At 38.3% G+C, this 23,173-nt stretch overlaps 1 protein-coding gene across 3 annotated transcripts in view; it reads left to right on the top strand.

The window, feature by feature from the left end:
- TAFA1 (TAFA chemokine like family member 1) overlaps positions 1-23,173 on the top strand; it is a 707,837-nt gene that overhangs the window by 12,894 nt on the left and 671,770 nt on the right. For 2 of the 3 annotated variants that reach the window (XR_008381748.1, XM_053599873.1), the window contains exon 2: positions 2,351-2,471. Coding sequence is in view for 2 of the 3 variants with exons in the window: in XM_053599873.1 (XP_053455848.1) it covers positions 2,351-2,471 (121 nt within the window). In the remaining variant the exon portion in view is untranslated. Of the gene's footprint in view, positions 1-441; positions 454-2,350; positions 2,472-23,173 lie in introns of those variants that run through there. The other variant, XM_053599874.1, reaches the window with a different exon arrangement.

The raw sequence follows: 23,173 nt of genomic DNA, 5'->3' as shown, positions 1-23,173 counted from the left end.
ACTTACAGCAGCACCGTATAGCAGCCCTGCTCCTACATTTTGCTGCCTTACTCTGCCCCAAATGCACTGGAATGGGAACGGTCCATCGGCAAGTATAAACTGATTCTGTTCAGGAAACTGCACATTATCTCTCCATCACTTCAAAGGTCTCGTCAGGCAGAGGTGACACCAGGAGATGATTTAAAGGTGAAAATGACAAGATTTCCACCCCTCAAACCTTGGCTCCTTTTCTGACAATACAGTCTGAATGAAACCGATGTCTTTACTGTGGAAATAGGATCAACAGAGGAAAACATATATATATATATATTTTTTTTTGACTCCTGATAAGGAAGATTGTTGGGAAGCTATTTTTTAAAAAATCTTAAATTGTGGCACAGATGGATTTTAAAAAGTGTTAGCTTTTTCCAATGAACGCTAATAGAGTACTCTGCTCTTGGCTGGATTTTTCAGGTAAGACACCTTTTTAAGGATTTAAGATTGTGAAGACAGATCTAAAACATATTCAATCATTTTGAGAGAACGATGCAAGGATGAATGCCTTTTTTGGGGAGGGAGGACACTTACTAACATTGAGACAACCTCTCGGGAAAGGAGCAAGTAGTGAGGGCAATATGCAGGAACATTGGAAGTAAGGCTGAGAATTAAAGTTAAATAAAAATATAGATATTGCAAACATTAAGTCACAGCAATCTTTCTGAGCACTAAGATCTGTGCAGGTGAAGAAATGAGCAACAGAAAGCCGTCACTAAAATGCTGTTAAGTTTTGACTCTGGTAGGATTTTTTCAAGTTTAGATTAATTCCTAGTGCATTTTAACTGCAATTCAGAGCATGGTGAATTGATAAAACACAATCACTTCTGTTCTGTCTTTGTATAATGTAAAAGGTATTCTGAAAAAGTCTAAAAATGCATTCATTTTAGGATTCACAGAAGGGGTGTTATTATTTATCTCTACGAAAGAGAATGCACCGATGTTATCCTGATAATTCTGAAAACAATGAGGCAAAGTATGGTGTATACAAAAGTAGATAGTGGGCTGTGAAAGTGTTAGAAAGTGAATATTGCCTCTGAATCACGGACTGGGGCATGAATAGCATCCTGCTGTGGAAAATAATGTTTTCCTACTTTGCAGTTAGTTATAGTTGTTACCATTTGTCTAATACAGTCCTAAAACTCTCTTCAATGGCTACGTCTCTCTTCTAAAACACAAAAATTATCCTTTATTACATGCATGTGTGATATATGATTTTGCTTTCTGAACATCAGAGTTTTTAAACAGTACCAGTTTCCATAAATAAAGAAGGCATGCTGAGAGGTCACTAGCAGGTTTTTCAACGTACAGTTAAAATTCTTTAAGGGTATGATTTGACAGAAGAAAGAAATGATCTTGGTCCCAAAGCTCTGTCTAGCTAAGAGAAAAGCATATAGTTAACTGGATTCTTATATAGAAAATGCTTCCCTATCCTTGGCTGAATAAGGATGATGCTTCAAGTTTGATTAATTTGGGAATATGTAATGCAGCATAAGGTGTTCGAGAAATTGGACAATGTGTAGTGCATTTGAGCTTTTGTAGCTCCTATGATTCTCATAGGTACAGATAAGACTGTCAAAGTTTCTACACCTGAGAAAAGGTATATGTTCATCCGTAAATACATATACCACTTGTATATGCATATTCATCAGCACTCCACACAAATGCCACAATGGAATCTTAGGAGCGATACTGTCAATTATGGCTAGCTCCAGGACAGACACATACAGCTTGCAGTTGAAACACATTCTGGCTGACAATTCCTTCTGATTTTAAATCCAGCCCCCACCCCCTGAAAAAATTGGTTCTATCAGGAGAGTACAACATGCCTCTGAGAAATGATTACTTAGTTTAGAAGACAGAATTGCAATTAAAAATTCATGAATATAGAATTAAAAAAAAAAAAAACACTCTTTCCTTCCAGGCTTATGTCAGACTTGCAATGAAGTAAGAATGAACAGGAGTCTGCAGCTTTTCAAGAGCTGGCATAACTAGTTCAGAGATCACTGTGTAAAATAGGATTCTTAGGATACATTGTTTCAAACTGTCTAACTGATAGTCAAAAAACTTTATATTGTATTTTGGCAATCTTTTTAGTTTTATTTTGTAGAATTAAAATAAATAAATTTGTGATCTTCTGGAAAGGGCTTTCCCTCAATCCCACTTCACGGCATTACCTCTGCTGGGTCATTAAGTCTAGCCAGAGAAATAGCAACGGAACATGATGTCTAGGACCTCCTTTCCCTCATTAGCAGGGCTGACTGATCTAGGGGCTTGAAGCTAGGGGATAATCTTTCCTATTGAATGTTCTCTTTAGAGAATGGCAATGGTCTCTGCAATGTCCTGGGTGCTGTATTTGTGGATAAGTGCTTGTGCAATGCTCCTCTGCCATGGATCCCTTCAGCACACCTTCCAGCAGCACCACCTGCACAGACCAGGTAAGTTGGAGCTGGCTCTCTGCAGCCTCCTCCAGTCTCACCGCTGTCTCCTTAACAGATGGTTGAATGTGAGTGACAGAAAGTGCTATCGTGTGGGCAGCTTGCCTTTAAATCCCAAGACATATCGTTGGTTGGATGCTTCCGGGGGAAGGGGAGTATACCAAAATGTTTTGGAGATATTTCTGTTAATATCTCAAGAAAGGAGGGTTTCTCTCAGTGTCATCCCACCCCCTTCCACACATCTTGAAAAGTAGAAGACATTTACTTTTGGATGCTTTGGCCAATAGCAAAATACTCTGCAAAATGTGGGTTAACTTTCAACTCTTGAGGTTCTCTAATTTTTAGGGAGGCAAAATAGCATCTTTGTCCATTCTGGAATACATTTTCCCCTAGTACAAATATGATAGTTTTAGTCTGTATGTGGCTAAGGATTGTGTGTGTGTGTGTGTGTGACAGAGAGAGAGAGAGAGTCCCCAAACGAGCTTTAAAAGTAAGTTGCCAATGAAAAAGAAAAGTAACTTACTCTTTCTTGCCTGATTTAATTTGCTTCCTTTCTTTTCTCCCTTCCTTCACTTTGTGTTCTTCCAGGATGTTCAGTGGCTTCCCCCCTATAACCCTTCCTTTTGGTAGTTTCAGACACATTCTCTCTCGCCTTTTTTTTTTCTGTATTGAATATTTACTTCCGGACGTAACTTTGCTTTCTTCTTCTTTCTGGTCAAAGTATATTTCTCGTCCTGCCGTGGCCTCACTCTTCAGTCTGGATTTTTCCCTTTTTTGCCTCCCTCTCCAGCTTTCTCATTGCAGTCCTCCTCCCCACCCCCAGCTCCGCCGTCCTTACCTTCCCTTGTTCTGGATAAGGTTTCCTCCCATTTTGTGTTTGGCTGCAGCCTTTGCGTCCTGTAACTACCTCACTCTTCCTCCCTCCTCCTCCCCCACCTGCTCTCCAGCCGCGCGGTGGTCCAGTTCGGGCTCTGGGGACCGGTTGCGCGTGCAAGTTTCTGATCTTCAGTTAAGAAGTGCTCCCAGCCCTCAGTCTCCCTCTCCAGATCCCTTCCATGGCCTCCTCCCATCCGTGGAGCTTCCTCCGGCTGCACGGTCGAGCGTCTACGCCCTTGCCTTTCCCGGCTCCCCAGCCGACCTGGACACTGATCCTGGCTCTTCAGCACAATCCTCCAGCCACAGCTCTGGGGGCGCCACTAGGTGCCTCCTGGGACGCTGCTTCCAGGGTGGGGACAGGCTCGGCAGAGCCCCGGCGTAGCTAGGGTCCTCCCGCGCGCCCGCACCCACACCCGGCTGCAGCAAGCGCGCAAGCCCGCTTGGTGCTGGAGCCCCAGCTGTCCTGGGAGGACAGGAAGGGGACGGCCTGTGCTTGGACGGCCTTGGCTGTCCCCGGGCTTCAGCCATTCTCCTTCCCCACACCCTGGGTCAGGGACGGAAGGCGAGGGGGCGCTGGTGCCCCTGCAGGTGGGCGTGGAAACCACTCTCTACCGTGCGCCCCGGTTTGTTTCTGCATCCTGCGTCCAGAGTCTGGCGCGGGGGACCACTAGACAAACACGGATTTTGGGAGCTCTACTCTTACCTCCAAATTACTTAATCATTAATCTATCTGTTCCCAAAAAAAAAAAGGTCTTAGACTGTTACATAGTCATACAAATACTATAGGAAATCTGCACTAATCATTCTCAACAGTATGAATTTATAATGAAAACCCCCCCCTATAAATTGTGATGTTTTAGGCATGGTGCCCGGAGTGAATTCACATTGTTAGGTATAATCCTTGAGCGAGTGGGTGTCACGATCCCTATCCTCACCCCGCGTTTTGTCCAGGGAACAGTGGTTCTGAGGGGTTGGATGACTTGTCTGAAGCTACACAGCAGAAGAGCTGCCACTGGAAGTTAGATCTGATTCCACCACCAGAGCTGGTGTCCCTAGGAAGGGGAAATGCCTCTGAGTGCCCAGAGTGACTGTGCCAGGTAGCTTCTTTGAGGAGGTGTGAGCCCCTTCACGTACTTTGTGAAATTTTTCATTATGTCAATTCATGGGCTCATTTGAATGCAAACCCATTCCGTGAGGTTGTCCATGCAGAACTGGTAGGACTGGTTAAACTGGTGAGTAGCAAGAGATGAGGGGGAAAGCAGGGTTCAGCGTTGGCCACCATCTCTGTCTGTCCCTTGAGGTTAGTGACATGAACTTGGGCAAATGACTTTTCTTCTCTGATTTCCTATCTGGGGATATGGTAGGGGGTATAATGAAAATAAAATAACTTCCAAGGAAGTCTTTTTTGTAAGCTGTAAAGTTCTTCATAAATATCAGGAATGTTTGTGAGGCCTCCTCTTAATAAGACTACAAGCCCATAAATCAGGGATGTTGAATGAGCAAAGTTTTGCTGTTCATACAGCTAATAATCCATGTACCCAGAACAAAAACTTGTTTTTTCTCTCTTGGTGCTATTTTTTTCTTTAAATTGTGTGGCTCGTGGCTAGAATATGCCAAGTGCCATGTGTTTTATTTTACACTCTACACATATAATCATGAAATAGATGCAGTACAGTTTGCAATGAGCTTTCACATAGGTTGTTTATATTAATCAGGTTAATGTACAGATTTTTTTGGTGGGGATTATGTGTAATAAGTAAACTCTTCATATCTTTGTAGGGTTTATTATTAAAACATACTATTTTAAGCAGAGAAAGACATATTAAACACTGAAATTTAACTCAATATTTATTTTCTCTGTTGTCTTCTTTAGAATTTGCTTATTATCAACCAACACCTGGTTGATGTGTACATGAAGAACTCCAAGAAAGTGCAGCACTAAAACCAATTTCAACCCCAAGTGCTTATGCATTTGAGACCCATTTCAGCTTCAATGTTGAAATGAAGAAGCTATAAATACCCTTTTGTTTATGCAGAGAGATTAAAATGATATTAAGTTTAACATCCAATGGTTCTATGTAAGATGTTTATTCAACTTTCTAGGTTTTTCAACAATAGCTGCAAAGATTAAAGTGATAGATCTTGGTCATAGCAATATTCTAGATTATTCTAGCCAGACTTTTTAATAATCTTCTGTTTTGATTTTAAAAGCAAAAATATGCTTTTTTTGATGAGAGTTGTGACATTTCCCTTTGTGGGTCTTAAATCTTCAAGGACACTAATGAAATACGTATGAACACAAGAGAGAAATCAGGGCCAGTTATCTGTGACAATCCACCCCTAAATGAGCAAATAAATAAATAAATAGCTGGATAAATGAGTAAAAAGGAAAAAACATAATCTCATTTTATCAAATCGGTTAAAATAAGTGACATGATGAGAAAGAATGAGACACCAGTAGACCCTGAGCTTTGCCACATTTGCCTAAGCTTGAAAAATCACCTTTTTCATAAAGCAAGAACAGGCAGACTGTGTGTGCATACCAAGTATCAGGGAAATGTGGAAAATAACAAATCTTTCACTCAGAGCCTTGAATGGGGAAGTGGAGTGAATCCTTTACTTGGGGCTACCTCCTCACCTGTTCAGGAATCCCTGTGTCCAGCCCCTCCCCCCCCACCTCCCAGCCTCTTACAGGCAGCTGGATTGTTCCCTGCACAGTAAGATTGATGGTGTTCAGATTGTAAGCAGCCAATTTCAGTCTCTTAAGAAATAATCCACTACACTGACGGATGAGTGGAATTTGATGCGATGTTCCCCTCATTCATGCTGCCGCACCTGGATGGCACCAGCCAGCCAGGGTCCTTTAGGGGAAATGGCTAGAGATTTGGGCCAATTTCTCCTGTCATAACATGAAACTGAGACCGTGTTTTTGTGAGGCCGTGAATTTGTGATCTATTTTCCCAATGCAGTGCGTTTATACAAACAGAATGAGAATATGTTAACTAGAAAACTGACTGATTTTAATGTATTCGCCTACAGTCCCTAAGTACTTCCTATTTTTCATATTTATAGTATTAGGGATGCGCCATTTATTTTCAGTTACTCACTAGTTAAGGAAGATTAAAACAGTCAATCAAATGCAAGTGAATTTTAAAATTATACAAATGAGTAAAATGGGATTAACAGATTTATAATTTCAATAATTTAATATTTGGCTAGATCAAGTTTTTATTTGGGGAACTATGTCAGAAATTATCATAACAACTTGAAGAATACTGGTGCCTCTTTTTAATTTTTTTGCAGTAAAGCTATAGAAAGGCATTTATTTTTTAAAAAGTTCAAATGATGAAAATTCAAAAGTGGTGTTCAGTTGTTTCAGGTAGTTACAATCACTTCAGCTATTTGTAATCATCAGTGTTTTGTGTACAGGTAAGAAAAGATGAATAGTTTTTGCTAACTGTAACTTTCTAATTTTTTCCCCTTCTGGATATACAAAGTATGACAGCAGTTTTAATGGTTGCTTAATTTTGAGTGTGTGGGTATATGTGTGTGTGAGAGAGAGTGAGGGATGTCCTTGTAACTTAATGAAATAGGGATCATCTCAAAATTCTTTAGCAAGAAAAGATCCTTGGAATTATTTAGTAATTTAAAATTATATAGATAAATTACATGAGACATGAATTTGTCAGTGCCTAATGAATCATTTATTCCTGAGTCCCTGCTATTTTATTGACAAAAGTGAATGGAAATGATATAGAAAAAAATTACTCTGAAGAGAATTGGTCTGTGTAATTTATACTTGACCTGATTTAAAGCTATATTAAGCAAACTAAGTATGTTAGAGGTATTCATTTATGACTGGATTATTGCATACTGAACATCACCATCCATTTTAAAGTGTGGTATTTTTGTTACAATATTGAAAAGCATTCTTATATGCGTTGCACTGATTTTTACCTTCCCATTCAATATTACTTTATTGAAAGCTGCTTAAAGAATATGCACTGCAATCCCAGGTACATTACAATAAAGGGTTGTTTTATAGCAGTAATATAGAAGAAATAGTGGGAACAACCAAGGTTGCATGTTGGCTTTTTAAGAATGCACACCAGTGCTAGGTCGCTAAGTGTAGTGAATTGGCCTAAGGATTGGAGCAGACAGGTTGTTATTTGGTGTAAACAGGTGCTAGTGATAATCCATTGATCATCTGATTGATGATATTGACCTTATCTCCAAGGCAGAGTACTGCTTAGAGACATTTGATAAGGCCCCACAATATCAAAACCAAGTAGAGATGCAAATAAATATTTTCTGTTAATCTCATGAATTTATAATAGAATTATTATAATGCTACAAAAACTGTTACTTATGTGAGCTCAAGCCTATGGCTTTAATTCACAGCTAAGGAAAATAGATGTTATATCCCACTGCAAACAAACATATTTAGAAATGGCACAAATGAACATTAGCCTTTAATTATTAATGTTTTAAAGTTCATTTATGATGACAATTTTAACTGTCTTTAAAGCACTTTGAATTTTGAATTTTAAACTCTGTATAAATCTCAACACTTTACTTTAGGGTATACTATTTTTTATTACAATTTGGCAATATCTCCCCAAATGTAAAATTTGCAAATTCTGACACAGTAATTCCATTTCTAAGCGCTTACACGAAGAAAATTATTGGCAAGATATGAAAAGATGTATGTTAAGGTATAGTTATCACAACAGTGCGTTTAATAGTAAAAATTTGGAGAGGAGTGTCATCTCCCTCAAAAGGGGATTGGTAAAATAAACCATAGTACATCCACACAATGCGATTTGATGTAGCCATTACAAAGAAGAAGTGTGTACATGTACTCGTGCAAAAATACCCACCATACATTGATGAGTGAAGAAAACAAGGAACAGAATGCTTCAAAATAATTTTGGAGAAAAAAATAGTTGCACATGCATTTAAAAAAAGGTAAAAAGGATATAAACAACCTTTCTACAGTGGTAGCTACATGTGGCGAGAGGCCTGGAATGACTAAAGCTATTTACTTCCTATAATTTTGTATGTTTTAGAGTCACTTTTGATATAAGCATATATTGTTTTCTAACAAAAAGCTTAAACTACTAGTTCTAGAGTGTTTTAATGATAAAGTTAGAAATACATTAAACCATGTTTCAGTTGAAGACAAAAGAAGGGAGAACAAGTGGGAAAATATTATGAAGTTATTTTTCTTCCAAAGGCCTTAATCTGATAAAACATGTAGCCCACATTAAGAAATGGGCAGCATTTCTTCACTTACACTTCATAATGGCACTGTTCCTTCAAGACGCTCCTTGGAGGCAACCTGTTGCTGAAGGCCTTTGGGAGTAGCACTCATTGTTCAGTATGTTCTTCCCTTAAAGATCTGTAGTCCATGTTTAAGTGTATAAAAATTTTGAAAAGATTTGCAATTAGGAAATTTTGTTTAACTAAGATTTTTCGAACACTTTTGATCTGGGCATCATCCCAGTGCCTATTCATATCCCATTCATTGCGAAGAGTGGGCCAAGATAATTCTGACATACTGTGCTATTCATCTTTCTCTCTCTTCTAAGGTTGACAAATAGTAGGTACACAGAAAATGTTTATTAAATTATGAAGGAAATAAGGAATAAAGGTTTTGGGGCATCTTAAACTCTCTCTTTGTCATTACTACTTGGGTGTGAGAGTTTGTGTGTGTATATATATGAATGCACCTGTATTTGTGTCTGTTTATAATCTGGAGATGTCTGATATGGAGAGTTCTATAAACATTAAATTGTTCGTAAACATATATGTATGTATATGTGTTTTTTGGGTAGATATTTAACTATTCAATTTCTGACAGCTATTTTATTCATGAAAATAATTCACAGAATATACTTATAAATGGAGCAAAAAAAAATCTCTAAGGTTTTCAGTCACAGCATAAGGAGGTCTTTTTTTTGGTGAGGGGGCAGTGGTTATTCTGTTGTTTTCCCTATAGGTTTAGAAAATATTGTAGGAGTGGTCTTGAGGGAATGAAGAGGAAGCTTCACTTAGCAAATAAGAAAAAGACTTTTACTTTTCAGTTCTTTTGATATCATGAGAAAAAAATCACTTCATTTTTGTAGCAGAGAGAAAATAGCACCAGACAAGCAATTTCTCCTTTCTTTGGAGTAAACAAAAGATTAATTATTTTGTTAACAATTTGTATAAACTAATTGAATTCCCCGAAGATAATGTTCTCAAAGCACTTAGGGAACTCTCTTGGCTCACTAATTTTTCCTCCTTCCCTGACTTTATATAATAAAGGTCTGGAAAAAGAAAAGAGAAATGATATATTATCAGCGAGATGTCCTCTCAGAAGGTGGATGGAAATGCTGAGCAATCTGCCCACTCAGTAAGTGGATTCTTCTTTGTGCAGGGCAGGCATCACACCAGGTCTCACCCTGAGCTGGGTTAGAGACCTCCTATATCCTCAGATGTGGCCATTGTCCTCCTGATGCAATCACTTGCATTTTCCTTTACTGCATACACCCTTTCTAGACCTTTTTAAGGCATGCTTTCATGTCACCCAAGAATAGATCCAAGCTGACTATGTGTACATCCAAAGGATTTTCTTATTTCCCGCTCCTGTGGATGGATAATGGACAACTGAGTCACATGCTTTGAAGTGAAAACAGAATGGCAGCTCCCAGATAGAGATTTCACACAGTGACAGGAAAAGCACTTCCATGCTCCTAAAATTAACAACATGTTCTGGATTAAGGTCAACCGGACAGCAGGTCAATACTTCCTGTTGAATAAATATTGGGTAGATATTCAGTAATATTTACTGATCAACAAGGCTTTTGCTAAGCCATAACTTTTTATTTTTCAAAATTCAAATACTACTGGGAAAAGACCACATCAAGCCTTTTTAAATTTCAAGTTGGAGTGAGAAAAAAAGCACCAGAGCAGGAATCAAAGGTTGGGATCTTTCAGGATCTGCCTTAAGTTGGCAAATTGCAGGGCTCTGATGAGAGGGTTGGAAGGAATCAACAATTTCCATATTAAGCCTTGTAACTCAAAGGGGCAATTCATGTGTTTCCTAAAAAACATAAACTGTATTCTGACAAATAATAAAGCTTTTAACTGCATAAGGAACTGATTTATTAATTTTATCTATTTGATATAGCAAAGTTCACCACAAAATTACTTTTGTATATGTAAAAAGGCTTTCTGCTGAGACTATTTGAAAACTTTGTGGATGCTCTCATAGATCAGCAAGAGAAATACCTGTACAGACCAGACAGGTAACAAAAATAATGTGCCAGACATTAGGAAATGCTGAAGGCGCTGGTGACCCAAGAGCATGTGCACATCTGGAAGGCACAACACGTCCTTAGCTTTGCCTGAGAGAGAGATCCACAGACCATTTGATATTTCCAGAGAAGCCAGAAACTAGAATGTTATGTCTTATTTCCTTGCCTTTCAAATGTCAGGTGGGACAAACAAAACTTGACTGAGGTCTATGTTCTACCTGCAGGCTGTTGGTATATAACCCAGACAGGTCATCTTCAGCTCCTACACTGTATGTTTCTTTGTTACTTTCTTTCCTTCTCTCTCTCTATTGCTTTTTAAGACATAGTCTCACTGAGACACCCTGGGTAGAGTGCTGTGCCATCATAGCTCACACCAACCTCACACTTTTGGGCTCAAGAGATCCTCTTGCCTCAGCCTCCTGAGTAGCTGGGACTACAGGCACCTGCCACAATGCCAGGGTAGTTTTTCTATTTTTAGTGGAGACAGGGTCTCACTTTTGCCCAGGCTCCTGAGCTCAAGGGATCCTCTTGCCTTGGCATCCCAGAGTGCTAGGATTACAGGCATGAGCCAACGTGCCAGTCCACACTTCATGATTCTTAATGAATTTACCCCAATATCTTTATGCAAACAGAGTTGGGAGAGGTAAGGGAAGTAGGGTCAAAAGGAGACGTTCTGTGCACATGTGTCTTGGCCTGCTTTAAAATTATGCCCATGGTTTAGTCCTTCCTTTCTTATACCCAACAGGCTAAAGCACTGGGTCTTTAAGCTCTTTGTATGAAGCAAAATGGTATCTCTGGGGCTCTGGTAAACAGAAAGCCTCTGTTTAATGAAGCCAATGGTCTAATTAGAAGTCACACTCAAATCTTGACTAAAAATCAATTAACTTTCCTATAAATTCAGATTTGAAAGAAATGATCATCAGTAATTATAATGAAACAGAGGTGGCATCAGGCAGCACAGTGATGCCTGTATATAACTCTTAATTTAATATTTTATCAAAGCTCTCAAAATTTAGTCTGTAGCCCTCAATACCTTTTTTATTTGAAATTGAGTCTCACTTTGTTGCCCCTGGTAGGCTGCTGTGGCAACAGCAGCAACAACAGCTCACAGCAACCTCCGACTCTTGGGCTCAAGCTATTCTCTTGCCTCAGACTCCTGAGTAGCTGAAACTACAGGCACCCACCACAATGCCCAGCTATTTTTTAGAGGCAAGGTCTTATGGCTCAGGCTCGTCTTGAACCTGTGAGCTCAGGCAATCCATCCGCTTCAGCCTCCCAAGTGCTAGCATTATAGGTGTGAGCCCCTGTGACCAGCTTGCAATACCTTATAAGTTTATCTTGAAAACCAAGGTTTTTCCTTTTTGGTTGTTATTCTTTTGAGCATATAATTTACATTTTCACATGCATTCATTTTGTATATGAATAAAGGCAACTTTTTAGGAAGTTCCATTCTACTGGAAGTGACATTAACTAAGGTTTACTGAACTTCCTTAATTCAGTATTCTACTAAGAAAACTGGCTCCTAGCTCCTGAAACATTGCAAAGTTTCTGCATGCAAAGAATTAGAATTCATGCAATTTGGGGATGGGTAATTTGTTATTGGTCTATCATGAGTGGTGTCTTGAGTTGTTAGCAATTTTCATTTCTTGTGGTCTTTCCTTTTTGATTATAAATTAGTGTTGGTTTAGTTTCATCATTATCCATGAAATTTGCTGTGGGCTATTCAGGGGATTTAAAGTTTTAAATTTGCTGAAGATTAGACTTTAAGACCTTCCTGAATTGTGGTTCAGAAAAGATTTATGTATATTCTTATTACTAAAACATGTATAGGCACATGTCACATAATGATGTATCAGTCAGCAACGAACCACACATTCCATAGTGGTTCTGTGAGCATATAACACCATGTTTTTACCCTTTCTTTTCTATGTTTAAGTATACTCTATGATGTTTGTATAACAATGGAATCACATAACATTGCATTTCTCAAAACATAGCTCCATCACTAAGCCATGAATGACTATATATGTAATCATCCCACAGTGTGCTTATATGGTAACATTCAGTAACATTGTTTAGATGCTGCCTATGAACCTTTGCAACTTATTCTTCTGGTACATAAAATTTTTGCTTTTTTTTTTTGTCTAATGGCATAGTTTTGTTTTTGAGACTTATTTTATTTTGTTGCCCTCTGTACAATGCTGTGGTGTCATAGCTCATAGCAACCTCAAACTCTTGGGATCAAGAGATCTTCTTGCCTCAGCCTCCCAAGTAGATGGGACTACAGATGCCCATCGCAATGCTTGGCTAGTTTTAGAGATGGGGTCTTGCTCTTGCTCAGGCTGATCTTGAACTCCTGAGCTCAAGCAATCCTCTTGTCTGTGCCTCCTGAGTAGCTGGGACTACAGACACCTACCACAACTCCCAGCTGTTTTTAGAGATGGGGTCTCGTTCTACCTCAGGCTGGTCTTGACCTCCTGAGTTCAGGCAATCTACCTGCCTTGGCCTCCTAGAGTGCTAGGATTATAGGAGTGAGCCACCTTGCCCAGACTTAAGGGCATAGTTTTATAATAGCATTTTAATAGCTTCCCCTTATAAAAATAATTAGTGATTCATAAGCATTCTTTCCAAGAATTTGCCTATTACTTGACTGTTTTTCACTGGGAGGAAGAAAGAGGTAGGAATTGAATGTTTCACCTTCTCAGTATGCTGTGTTCAGGAAAGTTTGAACACTACTGTCCTACAAAGAAATTGTAACTAGATACCAGCTTTTCATAAACCTGTGAATTTAAAAATAACAGGCATGACAAAAAGTAAAAATAAAGCTGTTATTCTGAAGCAAAATGATAAGATATAAGATATGAGAACATGCCATATGGAAGCTTCCCTGATGAGGTCTTATTAAAATGAATTGGGTTTGTAGCTTTTTACATCTCTTTAGCTAATGAAAATGCAAGATGCCAGGTACTGGACAAGTGCTGGACAATCTAGGTCACTGGGTGGACATTTATAGGGCAACATTTTTGACAGCTGCTTCCAAGATTGCTTAGAAACAAGAGCAAATTTATGGTGTGCATGTTGCCAATCTCCATCTTTCTATCACAGGCCTATGTTAATCAATCACAGTGATTGTCCCACAGAGCTTAGATGTGATTTTGGAATCTTTCTCATTCCTTCTCCAGGCACTGCTTATCAATTGACTGACACTGGCACACAAAGTGAGTCTTTTTGACCATCCCTGATGTGGGGTCATTGCCTAACTATCTTCAGAACTTCACTTCTCAGGTGGCACCTGTGGCCTAAAGGAGTAGGGCGCCAGCCCCATATACCAGAGGTGGCGGGTTCAAACCCGACCCTGGCCAAAAATTGAGAAGAAAAAAAAAAGAACTTCTTTTCTATCCAATAAATAAATAAAATAAAAAAAGCATGTCATGAAATTCTTTTCATTATAAAAGACATTTTAATTAAATCAAACTTAAAGAGCCACATGCCACATGGATCCAGTAGTTACAGTTTAGACAAGAGCAGCTTTAGACAATACTGTGAACTTCTGAAGTTGCAAAACTGTCTTTACATTGCCTCCAGAAAGCTTTAATTCCTAACTCTATGTTTAAGATGGAAAGCTGCTTGTGGTGTATGGGCTCCAAATGAATAGGGTGCTATGTAATCACAAAGCAGGAAGCAATTCTTTCTGAGCAGAGAAGATTTGAAGATTCCAAGGGGAAAATTTTGTGTTGGGCTTTAAGGTTGGGTAGGAAGTCAGGTGGTAGGAACAGGTCAAGGGTGGTCTATTTAACCCAAGGCAACAGAATGAGTAAAGACTTAGAAGCAGGCAAGGGTGATGATGTGAGGCAGTGAACCTGGCTGGCTGGAGGCTCCTCACTAGTTAGAAAATTTTTTGTATCATTCCAATTAAAAGGAAAACAAGATGTTTTTTATTAGTTACTGTTTTGCAATCTAAAGGCTGCGTTACCAATGTGCACTGATAATTGCAGATGGACAGCTAGAGGTTAAATGGGTAGAAAAAGCCCCACTATCACAATGAGAGGTTTTTTGTTGTTTTTTTTAATTTATTTTTTTAATTTATTTATTTTTATTGTTAAATCATAGCTGTGTACATTAGTGCAATCATGGGGTACAATATGCGGGTTTCATATCAGTGGTGCAGTAACCACATTCTGGCCAGACTCTCTAAGCCCCATGAGGCCTTTTGCATCTTTGAATTACTGTTACCTTTGTGCAGTAAAAGACAAAATATGTCATGACTATTGATTTTATGTAAAATCTGGTTTTTATCTTAAAAGAAGCTGCATATCTCTAATTCAGAGTTTAAGGATGGTTATTTTTATTTTTAACACATAACAAATTTAATGTATGGTATTCAACCAATGTTATTAACCACCAGCTAGGTGCAGAGAACTACGCTTTCCAAGTAGTGACAGAAACGATATTTCGTGATAATCATGGCTTGAGCACTGATTTCCCCACCGTGTGACAAGATTTGTGAGGGGAAGGAATCCAGCAGTCTAGCAATGCCTGGGACAGCATGTGGCACAGGGTTAGGGCCAAATAAATACTAAATGAATGAATGAATGATCCTAGCCATTTGATGTTTCATTTCATCCTCACAATGACCTAGTGAGGTAGACCATCTTTCCATTTTACTAATAAATAAAATGTGAAAGAGTAAATTAGCTGATTTGCTCAAGGTCATCTAGCTTGGGGAGGGCAAATCAGGAGTTTTGCCTCAGTATGCAGGCTCCAGTATGGGGTGTTTCTTATGATATGACCTTTGGTCTGAACCACAACAAGGTTGCAGAACCCTGCAAAATGTGGGTAATCACTATAAAGGAGACAGAAAAACTTGGGCTGACTTTTAGTTAGGTGCTGTTTCCATTACAAGTGAGGTCTGTTTTTAGGAATATCAGCAAGCTCGTCAACTGAAATGACAAAATAAAGTTCTATGTTGAGGAGCATTGTTTTGTATTTGCCAGGCGTCTGTTTCTTGGGCATGTAGTTTGGTCTATATCACACAACTCATTTGAATACTGTGACTAAATAATGCTTGAGACTTAATTTCACTGTACAAACAGGCCTGGCTGAAAGCATGCTTTCTTTCCTTTTTGAATTAACGGCACCTATTTTCAAGTCTATTTTATAGGGCTGTTGTTTCCCAATAAATTCTTTTAGACTTTGGAGACCCTTTTGTGCTCCAGGCACAGAAACAACAGCATAGGATAAATCTACATTTATTAGACTTGGTCTGAGTGTGGATTTTTTGGTTTACTTAAAATAAAGTTATAAATCATTCACACTGGAAAAGAATTCTCTCCAACTGCAATTTAACTTTTCTTCATGAGATTTTTTGGCATTTATCATTTTGAGACTTTATAAATTATCTAGAGTATTGTAAAATGTGTTGACCTTTCTGGTAAGTGATTTGATCATTTGCAGCAGCATCTTTGAGCTAAAATATAGAACCACTGTCTTTCAAATAAAACATGCTAGACAGTAACCTCCGATGTAGAAATTGCTTATATAATCAGACCTGAAATTTCCTTTTGCAATTCCTGACATTATCAAAATACTTTCCTCTGTTTCAAAAGAATCACTATGGCCAGTGATGGCAAATTTATGACACGCAGACCATTCTCTCCATGATCACATCATTGCAGACATTGCTAATCAATTATGGCATGCTTTGTATTTGAACATAGATGCAACCTCTGAATCCTTCCAAGCAAAGCATTTCAATCATTGAGTTACTAAACAAGGTAGGAATGATTTCAAAAACAACCAGAGAAGCCCCTCCTTAGAACGATCATTATCCATGTGCCACGTCCTGTGCTAAGTGCCTTATTAGACTTACCTATTTAATTGGGAGAGGAAACGTGTTGACTATCCTGGGTTAGACTATTCCTTTATGTAATTTGCTTGTCCCTTCAAGGTGGGTCATGTTATTCACTTAAAAATAGTGATTTAAATGACTAAGCAAGTTAATTCATATAAAGCACTTAGAATGATTCCTGGAATAGAGTAAATGCCCTATAACTATAGCATCTACCTGCACCTTTGGGAACTGGGCATAGAGTTGATTTGCTTGCCAGTGTTTTACCTGACCCCACCCTGTTTGATGCTAGTGACTGTTAGTCTAAGGAATCTATAGAAATAGGAGCAGCTCAGTATACTAGACCAAACAGTAGTTGACATCCCATCTGTATCTGTTACACTTATTTGCTGTAAGTGTGACCAAGTCAGTGTGACTCTCCCTGACTGACGCGTAAAATAGAGATTCCTGGGTATAAGATCCTCCTACCTTGCAGGCTTGAGTAAGAAATAGAAGTGATGTGTATTCCACACCTGCCATCCAGTAGGTGTTCAGAATATGATGTATCTTGTTATATTTTTATGTAAATATATGAATTTCAGAGTAAAGATGTGATAAATAAACTGCTTTATATAAACACATTTATAACACTTTATTGTATAAAAAAAGATTCACATAGAAATTTTACAACCTGGACTTATTTACTTACTACGATCACATCTGAGTCTTCTGATAATAAAATACATGTACTTACTACAAGCAAAGGTAGGGCTTTTATGGTTAATCTCTACTATAGAATACATAATAGTTAGCCATGAGTTCTAAGTCAATAAGAAAAGGTCAGTACTTATAGTAGACTTCATTCCAAAAGCATTTAGTATATGTAATTACTGATGAAGGTGCTCTAATAAAGAAATTTGGTGGTGTCTGTGTGATGCTAACTAATAAGGAAAATTTGGTTAATTAATTTGAATATCTGACCAATAACTAATTAAAAAGAGACAGTCCCAAAGTTAACAGGTGTATTTTCTGACTCTCAGACTGGCTTAAAACCCTATTAGACCACTATTAAAAGAACTATTAGCTGAACTCTTATGCCATTTATACATGTCTTCAAAAAGAATTTTTTTTTTTTTTTTGAGACAGACTCACTATGTCACCTTTGGTAGAGTGCTATGATTTCACAGCTCACAGCAACCTCAAACTCTTGGGCTTATGTGATTCTCTTGCTTCAGCCTCCCAAGTAGCTGGGACTACAGGTACCTGCCACAGTGCCCAGCTATTTTTTGTTACAGTTGTCATTGTTGTCCAGCTGGCCCGGGCTGGGTTTGGACCTGCCACCCTCGGTGATGTGGCTGGCACCATAACCACTGTGCTACAGACACTGAGCCTTCTTCAGATATTTTTAAATTAATCGTGTTAATAATCCATCACCTTCTTATCATAGGACCCAATCACAAAAGGAAGAAATTCAGGTATGTAATGATAAACACAATGGCACCTAAATGTTTAACCCAGAGTAGTAGTTAGGTTTTTCAGCTATGCTCTTAGGTGTACCCCATATTTTCTACTCTGATACAAAATGATATCTTTGTATTAAAAATTGCCTAAGTAACATGGTGTCTAATATTTAAGCCCTAGCAAGAAAAAGAAAAAGAAAAACAAGAAGCACCAGTTGGCAATTTCTTATGTTTTAAGATTCTAGGTAATTTAAGCTACCTTGAGAGAATAGCCTATATAGTTAAAACCCGAGATTAAAGATGCTACAAGACAATGATAAATTTGCAATTAGTGTTTCACAGTCTTATAAGAACTATACCCAACAGGCACTAGCTCTCTGCTGAAGAGGTCAAAAACCTTCTAGAAGCCTTGCTGAATTCTTTGATAAAACTTTATTGTCTCTTTTTTACTGTTCTCATTAACATACTTCAAAAATATTGTTAAGTATTTCTGGCAAGCATAGTATCAGATAATATTACAGTAGTGTAAAGGATTTATAAATTATAATCTTTTCATGAGTCTATTTATATTCAATTGTGACATTAATAAGTTGCCAAAACAAACTAGAGTTAATTGTATTTAATTAAATTGTTGAGAACAAGTAAAGGTAGCTTGTTATTGATTATTATTATTATAAGCAGAAAGCCCTATTGATGTACTTGTGTGTGTGAATAAAATCTGGTGTAAAGTTCTTTATACTAGATATGGTATTAGTCATCAACAGAAAGCAATATAAAAATGCTAACTCAAAAAAGTTGTCATCATAACAGAATATTTAGAAGTGGAAGCTTCAAATAGTATTTTTTAAAATCTTATATTCAGTGTTATGTAAAATAAAGTGGGGTTGTTGATAGGAAAAACATCCCGTCTTTCTACCGTGGCTGTTGGACAGTGCCAAGGTCACCTGTCCATTGTTCTTTCCTTCATTGGACAGGTTATCAGTAGGGGGAAGGGTCTCAAAGCCAAATCAAGGTTTCCTTGAGAAACAGTGCTTCAAATAAGAGCTAAGAGGTAGGAATGGGCACTATCTCAAGACTTAGGGATAGAGTTAGGGTAGGAAAGAATTCTAGACAAGGATAATAGCAGAATAGAAGTTACATTAGAATGATTAGGGAGAAGGCACTGCTTTGTCATGAATTAATGGTGCTTTGAAGATCATAGGAGGCAGAGTAGATGCTAACTGTGAAAGAAAAAAATTGAGCATTCTCCTTCACTTGTGTCTGAGTTTCCATATAAATGTAATTAAGATTTTTATAAAGTACTTACTTAATTTCACATTATTTCATGCAACCTTATACTTACCATTGTGACACAGCTATTCTTGTTCTCTTTTTTCTATGAGGTCACACAATTAAGTTCATGAACTCATCCTGAGAAAAGTGCTACCTACCTCATTGCTTAATATCACTGTGGCCACCTTTGAAGTGAATATCACCCCCTGTGGGAAGCTATGCACCAATATCAGCACCTAGTCCACCCTTCAAAGCAATTTTAGAATTCTTTTTCTGGAATGGCCATCAGAGCTGTTATTGTATGAGATCTGACAATTAAGTTTGTGAACTCATCTTAGAAACAGTGCTTTGAAGGGTGGACAAGGCACTGGCATTGGTATATAGCTTCCTAAGGGAAGTATTTTGAAGGTGGCTGTAGTGATATCTAGCAATGAGGTACGCAACACCTTTTCTAGGATGACTTCGTGAAATTAATTTTCTGACCTCATTTGAATGAAAGAAATGAGACTCAGAGAGGTTAAATAACTTGCCCAAAGTGCACAGCTAGTAAGTGGTGAAACCTGGGTTTGAACTAGGGTAATCTAGTTCCAGATTTCATGCTCTTAATGACTCCAATACAAAAAACTGCATGTCTCTCAGTGCCATTAGTGTTTATTGTGATGGACCGTATTGAGATGGAGATAAACTCATGTCAAGATAGGTAGGTGGTACTATGTTAACAATCAACCCCCACTCTCTGTAACCTAAGAGAATAAAAACTTATTTCTTGCTCATGCCACTGTCCACTGAGTTTGGCTGAGGGATGTATTCCAATTATCTTCAATCCAGAATTCAGAACAGTATCTATTTGAAATAGGTCTATTCATCATGGCAGAAACAAGAATTTTGGTGGGTCTAACATCAAATAAATGCTTTAGCTTAAAAGGAATGCAAATCATTTCTCATAACTCATTGGCCAGGCCTGGTCATACAGTTTAACCCAAAGGTAAGTACTATCCTGTTTCCAGAGGGCAGAGAGTGAGAGATGGTGCCCACAAAATGCCTTTGTGGTTAGTACAGAATATTTCCTTTATTATAGTTCTCTTCCATTCTTATATACCCAGGCTTAGCTAGCTTATTTTAGCATCTGGATAAGGATCCAGAAACTTCAGTTGCTCAGTCTAATAAAGGAGGCAAAATTGTAGACTAAAGAAGGAGATGATCCCAAAAATAAAAAAAAAAAAAACAAAAAAACCAAGGTTGTTTGTTTGTTGTTTTCATACAACTGATTTTTGAATGAATGGGTATTGTATGGTTCAATTCCTTATTTAAAACTTTGAGGCTGTGGGAGTTCCGTAACCTTTTTTCATTAAGTCTCTTTCCCATAGCAAAACCTGAATGCTCTCTTGCTTGCTGGCTCTCTCTCCTTCCCTCCTTCTCTTGTCTCATTTGTGTGAGTTTAATCTGTGAATAGATTTCCAGTTTTAAGAAGAATCGCCATACACTATCTGAGATGCTGGTGTTTGCTTCTGATGAAACTTTTATAGGGTATATTCAGTGTGTAGATGATATTTTTATATTATCCTAAGTATTTCTTATTCTTATTTTTATTTCCAGAACTGTATCTCTTTCTAGTTGGCAGGCAGAGAATCAGTTATGGATCAAACGCATCCATTTATCATGGATTAATACCTATACATGCTTTGATGACTGTAGGAGACAAAAATCTTATAAAGGCAGATGCTGACTTTGGAAGAAGAAGTAAATTAATGAAGCTAAGGAAACAGTGATAACAGAGAAGCTTGCAATTTCAGGTGCTAAATGACTTATTTTCAAACCCTAGGAGTACGGTGATATTACCCATCTCCTCCTTCCTTTTAATTAAGAATTCTTGTAGTGCATAGTGACCTCCGCTGAAGAAAACTTGTTTTAGTGAGAGTTAAGTTTCCTGAGAGCTGTTATTTAATGAACAGGGATTTTTCCTATTAGCTAAAAAAAAATCTGTGCAGATGAGCAGAGTAGGGAAAGCTATACTCACCACTGTGAAGCTAAAGGAGGGGAAATAAAGACCAGAAGACAAGCTTGGTTTGCTGATACTTCTGTCTGTCACAAATGCTATTACCAACTGATGCTCAGCCGTGGATGATTCAGAAAGACAACATTTCCATATCAAGTTTAGTTTTGTGAAATGAGGCTTTAATACCTGACCCCCCATTTCTTAAGGGTGGAATAAGTCTGAGGCAACTATGTGGCAAGATACTAAAGAACTCTCTGGACTATCTTCTTGCTACACACACACAACACACACACACACACACACTACAACACACACTACACCATACATTGCTGAGGCATTTTAAAATCACACTCCAATATTAAAGAACTGGAAATTACTTTAGCAATCATCCAGTGGTATCCAACCTTTTTTGTTCCTGCTGCACGTTGGAAAAATAAGAGTTGTCTCAGGACACACATTAAATACACAGACACTAATGAAAATTATTAGCAAAGAAAAGGTCTGTGCATACTTTTTGTGATATTTAACACCATGGGTGAGCAAAAAATGTTCTCAAAAAGAAAAAAAAGAAAAAGAAAAGAAAGAAAGAAATCAGCATTTGGCCTGAGAGGGCAGAGGTGAGACACTCCTGATTGGACAAAACTTTCACTGACTACTTCAATCATTTCAAAACATCAAGTGGTTGTTGATTTACTGGTTGTACTCTCTGCCATATTGTTTTGGGGAGTGCTAAAATTTGGAATGATTTCTTTATCTGGCCTAGACAAGTTTTTAAACATGAGGCCCTACACAATCAGCCGCCACCGTTACCCCTGTTATCTCTGTGACACCCTCTTCTGCCACTCTTTACTCACCTGGCCTCCTTGCCGCGCCTTCAAAGTCAGACACACTTGTGTGTTCATTGTCTCTTGCTCTGCCTGGAACGCTCTTCCCTGGTTATATCTGCATGGCACACTCTTATTCCCTCTGAATTTTTGCTCAGATATCACCTCCTCTATGAGATTTCCTCTGGCCACTTTATTTATTTTCACTTCTCCCTCCTCCCAGAGCTCCAGGCCCCCCTCATCCTGTTCTACCTTTTCAGTAGCCCCTGCTGCTTTTAAACTCACTCGAATTCACTTACTTATTAAATTTATTATTTGTATCCCCCTCATTAGAAAGTAAATTCCACAAGAGCAGAAAATTTAATCAGTTTGATCCCTTTTATATTGAAGGGCAAAAAGAAGGCTCTTATTTCCTGAATAAATGAATGGAAAAAATCAAAGAAAAAAATTAGGACTCATGAGGTAAACACCATTTCCTCTGTTTCCTATCATATGTAATCAAAGTATTACATATTCCCCCATAGTCTTCAGCTTTTTGCTCAAATGGAATTCATTGCTAACTTCAGGGGCCCTGGTCCCTGTTGGGAGATGGGGGGCTAATGCTACCACGCATGAATGCTTTCTCCTTCTCCTCCTTCTTCTCTCCTCCTAAGACAAAGACACAAAGGATCTGGCTAGCCTCCCCCTCCCAGAAGTTCTAGCCAAAGACTAACTTTCCAGGCAAGCTGTGGAATTTGCTCATCCTCCCATGGCCTCATATAAAAGGGGACTCTAACTGCCCCTGAGTGCTTACAGACACCTTTGCACAGCCCAGGTGGGTCACCCTCCCTTTTCAATAAACCTGGCCTGAACATCTCCTCTCTGGTCTCGTCCCCTAGGTGCCATTGCTTACACCTTTCATTCCTCTGAACTGGGATGACTCTAGTTATGGCCAATGATGATATTAAATTATATCCCACCCAGAGGGTCCACTTTCTCCTATTTTCTAACAGAAATCCAATCCTCTATGATTTTTATAGAGGAATTTTAAAAAGAAAACTTTCAGAGTTACGTGTACTTTCCTCTGATGTAATAATAATATTAAAAACTTATAAAGCTTTTATTATGTATTAAGACTTACTAAGCTATGTAGACATGCACACACAC

Source organism: Nycticebus coucang, chromosome 8, assembly GCF_027406575.1.
Source record: "Nycticebus coucang isolate mNycCou1 chromosome 8, mNycCou1.pri, whole genome shotgun sequence".
NCBI classification, from domain to species: Eukaryota; Metazoa; Chordata; class Mammalia; order Primates; family Lorisidae; genus Nycticebus; species Nycticebus coucang.
This window is presented reverse-complemented; position numbering and strand designations above follow the sequence as displayed.